Raw genomic sequence first — 9,405 nt, forward strand, 5'->3', positions numbered from 1 at the left:
CCGTTCATACATGTTGTCAGCCTCCTTGGAAGTGGCTACATAGAGATGGCAACGGATTAGTCCCACTATGACTTCAGGGAACGTCCATTCGTCTTTCTCTCGGTTGTAATCCTGGACTTCCTGATAGAACCATTCGGTGGCATCGCCTTCAAAATATTTAGATATGAGTAATACGTGCTGGCGATCATAGTTATCACGCCCTATGCCCATGAGGTCGAAGTCTGTCAAAATGTCTGACAGCCACTTTTCAAAGAAACGTATATCCGCCCTGCCATCATATAACCTTTTGGCGGCCGGCTTAAAGTTTCGTGTCTCCGGAGTATAGGGCGCAGCCCTTTGACGCGCACTACGTATCGTCATCAACGCTTTTTCTACGAGTTCGTCTTCGTATTCGTGCGCGGGAGTAGCTGCTCGCTGCCAATTACGACGCCCGATATTCCTGGGATTGTCATCGTTATCTCCATTGTCATCAGAGGGATCATCCCCAGGAGGGTTTCCACCTCCTCCTGGTGGATCTCCTCCGCCCCCTCCGCCCCCTGCACCACCTGTAGGTACTACCACAGCGACTCGTCGTTGACGTCGACCTGAGTTATAAGAGTCTTCTGGGCCTCCTCCGCCTCCTCCCCCGCCTCCGCCTCCGCCGTCACCACCAGAGCCACTTGTAGGTTGTCCTACAGGCCTACGGTCCGGTGGAAGCGGTCTACGGCCATTGTCTGGAGGTAGGTGAGGAGGACGGTCTCGACGGTCATCATTACCTCGTCCGCGACGATTGTCATCACCATCATCGGAGGGGTCGCCGCCTGGATTGCCGCCATTGGCACCTCGCGCAGCATGCATGTACGGTACTAGTGCAGTGGGCTGAGACATATTCCTTTGCCGTACGTCATTAGTTTGATCGAGGCGAATTGTACTGCCATCAATCTCGTTTCCGTGGGCCACAGTCCCAATGGCCTGAGGCTCATTAGAGTAGCCCCTCGTCGCAACGGTTCGACGAATGTTCACGTCCTGAGAGGAGGTCGAGTGGACACTTGCCTGACTAGCCTCTCTTGTCACGTTGTGACTATTTTGGTTCGACGTAAGTGTTTGCATCGAGGAGGGCACTTCTGGAGTTACTCCCTCCAGCTTCAGGGGACGGATGTGGTCGGGGCTCGATCCTATGTTCCGTCCATTCTGAGCAGCGTCATAATCGACAGTGAATTCGTCGGGCCGCACTCTGTGCTGGCTCTGGTCACGCTGTCGATTTCTGGGTGTTGGCTGACTGGGAGGGTTGATCAGCCGTTGTACGGCCGCCACCCTACCATCAAACGTAGCCTGATCTTCATTCGGCTGACGGGGAGCAAATAGTTTACCAATGGATCGCTGAATAACAGGATCTGTTTGCCAGTCCGATACCATGACCGTATCGCCGATGTATTGCGTCCATTCTGCCGGACCCAGATGGCCAATCCCACTTCGTTGAGTTGGGATTTGGTCCATTGGTGTATTTACTGGAGCGGGCGGGGGCTCTGCTCCTCGGCGTGAGCCTTGCTCATCTGCCGGGGCGGCTCCTCCTGTCCTCGCCGTAATACTATGATCTTGAACAGCGTTGGCGTTCTCTGCACCAGTTTGTCCGGTCACAGGGAAATACCAAACGAACCTGGCATTTTTCCGAAGAGCGCTTGTGTATGGGTGGATACGCTCCATGCGATAGTCCCCGGTTGGCGGGGGATGCGGTAGTCCTGGCAGTCCGAATGGTGGCTGTCGAGCTGCTATTGGTATGGGAGCCAGCTCCGCAATAGGCATCTGCACCGGGTCGATCTGCGCGCCAACGTTTTGCTGAACGTTGGGGCGAGTATCAGGTGGACTAGGAATAGCCCGCGATGACGAGTTCGACTCGTGCGACGGACGTGGGGTGGCAGGTCGTTCTCTCAGCGGATGCATCGTAGCGTGTCTAGCGGTCGGAGACCTCGTCTCGAGTTCGCGTTTTACACGTCGAGCCTCCATACGATCGAGGTTAGCCGTGAGCGAGTTAATGGCTTCCGCACCTTTATGCATAGTCCGTCGTACACAGTCCCCTTCGTCCATATTAATCTCCCGATTCCTACTTGCAGCCTCAGTTCGAACTGTATCCCTAAACCAGTCCAACTCCTCTTCCAATTGTTCGACGATCGCCGAAATCTCCTCGTAGGAATTCGAGGTCAGTGCCTGCATCGACAGTTGGTGGATGATCCTGTCGGTTCAGCCTGCAGCTTCCTCTATACGGCTAGCTGGCCAAACGCCGGATGCGCCTCGCCGATTTGGCCTTGCTGGCATGAATCGTGCTGGGGTCGATGCAGGGCGGAACGGTAATCGCGCCGCTTGGCCATCGATGAATGTCGGCGGGTCTGGGAATGAGTTCGAATCCATAGAGTATTGTTTTTTGTTCGATTTTTTGAGTAATAGATGGTATCTGTGTACCTATGCGATAAGTCGCGAACAAACAGTAGTTTTTTGAACGCGGTGAGCATTTAAAAAAGTGTAGAATCTCCGTAGTCAGTACAGTTAGCTTGTATCACACACACACCAATAAACAGAACCTTGTCTTATTGCGAGAGATACAAGATAGGTAATTGAGCTAAGCAGATTCAGAGGTAGTTGTTGTCTAACGATCCGCCTGCCCAATCCGTCCATCTATCACTCAGTAACCAAACACGTCCAAACTCGGCGCCACTCAGTGGCGCCCACCTTACAAAGTCATTCTGATCTCCTGCAGTTCAAGTCTCCTTATAGCGACATGCTACCAGCAATCACCTCCCACAGCTGCAGGATCGTTTCAATGCTGGTCCAAGCTACTGTCAGATGATTTCTCCCAGTGGAGGGGATGATTCCACTTACCTTGTACTTAGCCTATTCCACATGCGATGCTCTAAGACACTCATGCTCTGGAATCGACCAGCCTCTCGGCGCACAACAAGGAAATTGACACTCAGGTCAATGTAGTAATACACGTGAAATCGAATCATGTCCATGTGATTGAGGACATGGACCTCTATAGTGTGGATTTGGTGTCCTCGGGGTGCACCCAGAGCGGCCCTCACATCTGGCAAGCCTCGGAATCAGTGCAGTCTTCGAGTCTCTGAGTGATGATCGCTTCTGTATAGTTAGCAACGGATGTGCTTCATCTGGTGTGGCTGTAATGAGAGTGCAGGATATCAATGTTATCGCTCTGCACTCGTGCTCCGAGTGCTTACCATGTCTACAGATGATCTGGGAATGGGTTGATACTGCGTGTCGGCTTCGTTTTATGCCCTTCACCTCTTTGTCATTGGAAGAGGTTGTTTCTAGTGATCTGTTCAAATGCGGCAACAACACCTACAGAGGCAACATGCTACTCTTCGTGTTCTCTTTGTGTTACGTACAATGGGGAAGACACCACTCATGACTTAGAACAATGAAGGCATGAATCAGCCCTGATCATTAGGCTTGGAACAAAGCAATGCTACTTGCGACCGCACAAGTGGCAATCATGATTGTATACACGTGTGCATGCTAAGTGGATTTTCATACACCAAATGTCCTCCTCATACCGCATTCATCCGCTGGAAGATATGGAAGTAGACAAAGCCGGCACACCACCTCGACCTCCTCCAAAGCTGCACTCTGGGCAGCCGCTGTTGAATGCAACAAAGTCTGTACCTCCTGCCGGCCAGCCGTCGAATGCCCCAAAGTCTGTACGACCTGCTGGCCAGCTGTCGAATGTACCCAAGTCCGTACCACTGGCCGTGCAGCCACAGTTGAATATATCGAAGTCTGTACTGCCTCCTGGACAGCCGTTGTCGAATATACCAACATCTGGACTGCCGGCGGAGCAGCAGCCATCAAATGTAGCAAAGTACAAACAACAACTAGATGATACGCCAACCCCACAGCCAGCATCAACATCTAGTGTGCGAGTGAGGGTGCAGGAGGCGGACTTCTCTGCCACATACCGCATGGAGATGGAGAAGGCCCATGCTCAACTGCGGCAGGAACAGGAGAAGGCAAAGGTGCGAATTCTCATGTACCGCAGGTCATTAGCAGTGCTGACTTCCAACATCTGGGGTTAATAGAGAGACAGGGAAGAGCTGATTGCTATGGTACGTGAAGAGAGGGATCGGGCGCATCTTGAACAAGAGGCTTGGAAGCGAGAAATGGCAGAAAGCCGGAATCATATGTCTGAGATGATGAAGGTAAGTTTTATCACGACTAGGGAAGCCGTTATGTCCTGACATTACATCTCTGAAGTTTATAAAAACACGGCAGGAGGCCGAGAACGCAGCTGCAGCGCAGGTAAGCCTGTAATTAATGCGAATCTTCAAGGCCATACTTATGTGTCCATTGGTAGATGCAAGCGGTGAAGTCAGCACTGGTTGAAGCAGAAGTACACCTAATCTATTGTGCTGATACCCCAAGTCTCATTTGAATGCAGGCATGAAGTCAGCGCGAGCTTGACAAGCTCCAGGTGATGCAGGCCGCACTTGACGAATCGGAGGTAAGGCCCCCTCTGGCACATCATTTCCTCACACCACTGCAGGCACGGAGGGAGCGTGAGCTTGCCGAGTTGGAGGTACAGTGCCACACCACTTCATTCTCATGAACATGTACTTACTGTACGATAGGCAAAGAGGCAGTCTGAACTTGCGCAACTCATGGCTAAGATAACTGGATCGCTTAGCACTGGTACTTCAGCTCCTCGAGGGGAGCCTGAGTCTGCCGAAACAGAAGCCAGCCCCGCTGGCTCTGGTCATAGGGCTCCTCTTCCCCCACAACTTCTTCTGGAGGGTATCAGTTAACCAAGAAAGAACTTCGCAACCTTCACCACAATGGCAGGAAGAAGAAGGGCATCTGGCAGACCCTTCATGCTCTCAATTCTGGAAGTGTATGTGCTCAGTGGGATACATTGTTGTGATCATCTAAAATGGCATGTTGTGCAGGAGTCAGAGCATCCTGCACCTTAGGCTTCGACAACTGCTGCTCCACCTGCCCCACCACTAGGCCTTTTGACATTGGCAGCAGAGCTCAAGAGATGAACAGATCAGGCTCTTGAGGAGGCTCTCGAGGACGTTCTGGAACAGTTCACTTCTGCTTCGCCTGGTTCATCACAGACAGTAAACTATCGACCGCAAAGAACCCCTTGGCGCAAGCGGGCCAGCGCTTTGACTGAGACAAAGGAAGAGTACAACAAACTGAAGGAGAAGAATCCGGAGGCACATAAGGACTACCTGGTATGCTCATATGACCCGTATGTAACTCAGCGTCATCTAATGGATTGGGGAATTTTCAGGATCTTTGCAGAGAGGCTGTCTGCAAGTCTTTTGATATCAAGACAGATAGCGACATTGCTCTTCGTCCACGAGCTGACCCACTGGCAGTGGATGCGTACAATGATGGGGGTCCCAACAGCCCTGATGCCAACAACTTATATGTTGATATGAGGGCCGCAGTCAAGGATTCCCGTTGGAACCAATGGCTGGTCGAGATCCTCATAGACAAGGCCCATGATCTATGCCAACAGTGACTAGAAAGACGTGTTCCCATGGAGGCGCAGCCTGATTGGTATGTCAAGTTCATGCTGATGAATAGGGTTGACCACCTTCGCGCTGGGTGGTGGTCAGTACTGCCCAAGCATGACAGAGACGGTGTCAAGACTCAGGACGAACATCGCACCCGCCTGCAGGACAAATATGGAGGTATCCATAAGAAAGTGCGGGTAAACACCCGGCGCTGTGGGGTACACGCATTCCATCACATGGTGGGTATCCCGGTTCCGCGAAAGGCATCAAAGCAAGATAGAGGTCGAAAACATCACTTCGGCTTGTGCCACCAGGGACAGGGTAACTCTGCGGAGCTGAATACTCAGAATACTTCAATTTAGTTTCCTTCCTGTGCACAGTGTTGAGCTCAGAGTTCATTACATACGGTAGAACGTACGAGTATCTCACACTGTCCACTGCGGCATGCTCCACAATTGTCTGAATTAATTGGTCCCAGTGAAAGCGATATGTGGCTTCATTGTGCACCATGGTGAGCTTCTCATCTTCAGCCTTATCCTTGTTGGCATTGACAGGGCCAATCAAACGAACAGCTTGCACCACCTGGAAGACCCCATGCAATGATCGTTGGATAATACTTTCAACACTAGGGGTCATGTAGCCAATGAAACAAGTCAAATAGCGTGCGTAGCCGTCAAGAAGTTCGGCAAGAAGCTGTTCTTGCTCAGTGCATATATGGCGCCTTATAGTCTGGAAAATCATCTGTGAGCAGAAGCGCCATAGTCGATATGCAGGGTACACACTGGCTCAGCGCCTGTGAACCCTACTGGTGCTATACTGTAAATGGATTCCTTTGGAACAGTGCACAAGCTGGAAAATCCTTCGAGCGCATCACAGAATACAACCTTTCGCACTACAAAATATCATTGGGTGGCGCAGATTGTCCTTTCTCTTCACAAATCTATGAAACATCACAATCAATGGTCACATACTGCAATTGGACGGAAATAGAGCTGGACTAACGTCGAGGTGCTGAGGAAGCTGAGATCCGCCGCGAAAGGATTAACCAATTGCATGAATCAGCTTGCCCGCGAGACACTCACAATTTAACCGATCCAGTCGCAGAAGTACTGCTTTCAGACTGAGTACGCTTTCGTGAAGGCCTGCAACAATATTCAGCATTGTTGAGTCAGCAGTCACGGCCAGCTTACTGTGTATTTGCTTTGGGCAGTCCCTTCGCAATGGACTGGCTGGACCGCGCCGTTGGGGTTGACATCGATTGGGAGTCAGACTCCTGAGCAGCCTTTCCCGCTCCTTGTGCTCTTTCAGGTGCATCTCTCTGGCTGCCTTTGTTGCTCGTGGGCACGCGTGGCCTTTATGATTGTATCAGATGAAGCAGATCATGATACGAAGAGGGAAGGCCTCACTGCATAGATTTCTGCTTTGACTTGGGCGCCATTTCCACACTCCGATGGGTGTTAGAAGGGAACGACAGGAGGTTACTACCGCAACACAAGACTCACTGGGGAACCATTGCTTCAAATACCGCTTCAGCCCAGAGCGTTATCGCCTCACGGCTAGAATAATCAGTGTGGGAGAGTTGCGGGTCATCGAGAATACCACGGGGGCAGAAGTCTGCTCGCCACGGTAAAACCTTATCTGCGGAAGACTGTTCGGAAAGAGAAGCAGAACGATACAACAGCAAGGCTAGCGTCAGAGCACTTAGCGGGTCACTGAAGTTGAATGGTGTTGGAGGGCAGATATGAATATGTGAGAAAGACTGTCAGATGTCTAATACTGGAGTCTATATTCACAATACTATATATGCAGAAATACAAGACAAGATTGTCTACCATTGATCAAACTATCATCCTGAAGTCCGAGAGAAATGAACAGGACGTACCTAAAGTCAATCATAGAATGGTACGGGGAGGATGGTACCAGCTCAGATGATATGGATGATGAGACGAACAGATATCGCATCCGCTGCATGCCTTGGCGGCGAAATATCGAGAGGGAGTTGAAGATTGTCGATGATCAGCGGGACACCAATGGTATCAAGGACAGTCGTGGCTCCAAACCAGCACCCAAGTTTTGCAGGGGCCCATGTGGGACGACCCAGCAACAGCCACTTGCAGGACATCCTTCAAGCTTCTATGATTCACAGTGGCTTGACGATCCACAGCATGGAGTATTGCACAAGGAGAAGTTCAGTCCTTCTAACGAGGACTTCCAATGGATGGTTTTAGTGTCAGGTTAAGTAATATACTACAATGATGTATGTATATACTGCGCAAAAATACCCTGTCCATGATTTCCCCTTACGTATGGATGACCCTGTACAGGGCAGATATCTGACTTGCAGAAGATTCGGATGGTGTACAAGTCTGCCATGGCCATATTAGAGTATCCCCTTTCCAATGGTTCATCAAACTTCAGAATCAGTTCATTATGTGTTGCCGAGGTGTACATAGGACGAGTCGAAAGAGGACAACAGTTAAATACATGAACAATGACAGTAAGATCAATGGCAGGGGACCTGAGGCCGAGTTCTGTATTCAACTGGAAGAGGATGATATCACAGGTGACTACAAGTTCAAGCCGGCAGGATGGTGTGCATGAGCCAGAGGAGCGGCCAGCAGGCTCAGAGGCATGATGCAAATGAGAGGCGGCAAAGGCCAGAACTGGCATAGGGAAGTGTGAGGAAAGTAGGACGATCCTTGGACTATGTCGCAAGGCTCATGAAGGACCAGAATCAGTCCTTGGACGATGTCGCAAGGACAACAAAGAGATAGAGACCAATCCTTGGACAGTGTCGCAAGGATTAGTTTGAGGAGAAAGAAGGGAGAACGCACACAATATCAGCTTTTGGGTGGCTGTGCCAAAGCCACAGTCAAGCCACGGTATCAGTAGACTTGGGAAGTATTCGGCACTGCGCGGCACAGCCAGGTCCGATTCCTCGTAAGGTAAACAAGTGGCAAGGGTTCTACAAGTAGGTAAATAGTCTTTCTAGCCTCCCGGGCGCTGCGTGGCATCAAGAATACTCCTAGTTATTATATGTTGATCTCAGTGATACTAAATCATATAAGTTCATAACTCTCAAACATAACTGTGTGTGGCTAGAACCTTCAATCATCCTATACTCGGTGTCAACTACAGTTATTTCAATACACAATACACTATTTACTTCAGTACTACACTCGGGTAGCATTACTATCGAGTCACCCGATCAGTGCACATGCATACTGTAGCTGAGATGCACGTTGTCAGGCTCAGGCCTCAATGCTGCCAGTACTATGCCTCGTATGTAACTTACCAATCTTGTGCCGTAGGCAGCAGGGTACTTGCCATCGGCGCAATTCCACACACAGCCGGGGGATGCCTGACAGTGCCATTGGCCCGAGATCTTGAAAGGATCGTGCCGTGCAGAGGCCACACTACATATCTGGAATTAGTCCCTATTCACAAATGGTAATTATTGACATGAGAGGTAATAGCTCCTATTTGCTGATGGTGGTAAGATTTGGTTCAGTGGACCTTCCATTTAAGGAGGGTGCTCACATTACAGTTAAGGTAATTTGGGCTATAAGGGGTATACCCCCTGTTCAACGCTGGCAATTTTTGATCACCAGAGAGCCCTATACAACGACTGAACAGTAAACCGATTCTAGGGGAATCGGAAGAAGCCGCTGCATGGCAATTCTCACGAGCACAGCCACCACAACCTGCTGTTCAGTGATCGTCCTTTCTCGCTTTGTTCTCTACGAATCCTTGCTATGTTGTCCTAGGATTCGAGCTTTCTTCTCTATACTGATCCTTGCGACTCTGTCCGAGGATTGGTCTGTTGCTATTGCATAGCTGCCTTGCCTCGCCACACCAGCTTTGCTGCCACGACCAAGGATACGTGTTTTGCTAG

The 9,405-nt window shown here is 50.4% G+C and overlaps 3 protein-coding genes across 3 annotated transcripts; 1 reads left to right on the forward strand and 2 right to left on the reverse strand.

Moving 5' to 3' along the window:
- Nucleotides 1–371: 371 nt before the first annotated feature.
- Nucleotides 372–2,190, reverse strand: GLOTRDRAFT_129014 (uncharacterized protein; the record flags this gene model as incomplete). Its single annotated transcript, XM_007867640.1, has 4 exons — nucleotides 372–536; nucleotides 585–671; nucleotides 705–845; nucleotides 883–2,190. The coding sequence occupies 4 exons, from the start codon at nucleotides 2,188–2,190 to the stop codon at nucleotides 372–374; spliced, it is 1,701 nt and encodes a 566-aa protein (XP_007865831.1).
- A 1,340-nt stretch (nucleotides 2,191–3,530) lies between these two features.
- Nucleotides 3,531–5,973, forward strand: GLOTRDRAFT_93348 (uncharacterized protein; the record flags this gene model as incomplete). Its single annotated transcript, XM_007867641.1, has 11 exons — nucleotides 3,531–4,004; nucleotides 4,068–4,187; nucleotides 4,243–4,287; nucleotides 4,343–4,378; nucleotides 4,532–4,564; nucleotides 4,617–4,740; nucleotides 4,779–4,876; nucleotides 5,037–5,222; nucleotides 5,282–5,511; nucleotides 5,581–5,831; nucleotides 5,891–5,973. 11 exons carry the CDS (start codon nucleotides 3,531–3,533, stop codon nucleotides 5,971–5,973), a joined length of 1,680 nt encoding a protein of 559 aa, XP_007865832.1.
- Nucleotides 5,974–6,402: 429 nt separating this feature from the next.
- On the reverse strand, nucleotides 6,403–7,632 carry GLOTRDRAFT_93349 (uncharacterized protein; the record flags this gene model as incomplete). Its single annotated transcript, XM_007867642.1, has 6 exons — nucleotides 6,403–6,450; nucleotides 6,482–6,530; nucleotides 6,593–6,652; nucleotides 6,701–6,862; nucleotides 7,013–7,158; nucleotides 7,462–7,632. The coding sequence occupies 6 exons, from the start codon at nucleotides 7,630–7,632 to the stop codon at nucleotides 6,403–6,405; spliced, it is 636 nt and encodes a 211-aa protein (XP_007865833.1).
- Nucleotides 7,633–9,405: the final 1,773 nt, after the last annotated feature.

This window comes from Gloeophyllum trabeum (assembly GCF_000344685.1).
Source record: "Gloeophyllum trabeum ATCC 11539 unplaced genomic scaffold GLOTRscaffold_00006, whole genome shotgun sequence".
Lineage (NCBI taxonomy): Eukaryota > Fungi > Basidiomycota > Agaricomycetes > Gloeophyllales > Gloeophyllaceae > Gloeophyllum > Gloeophyllum trabeum.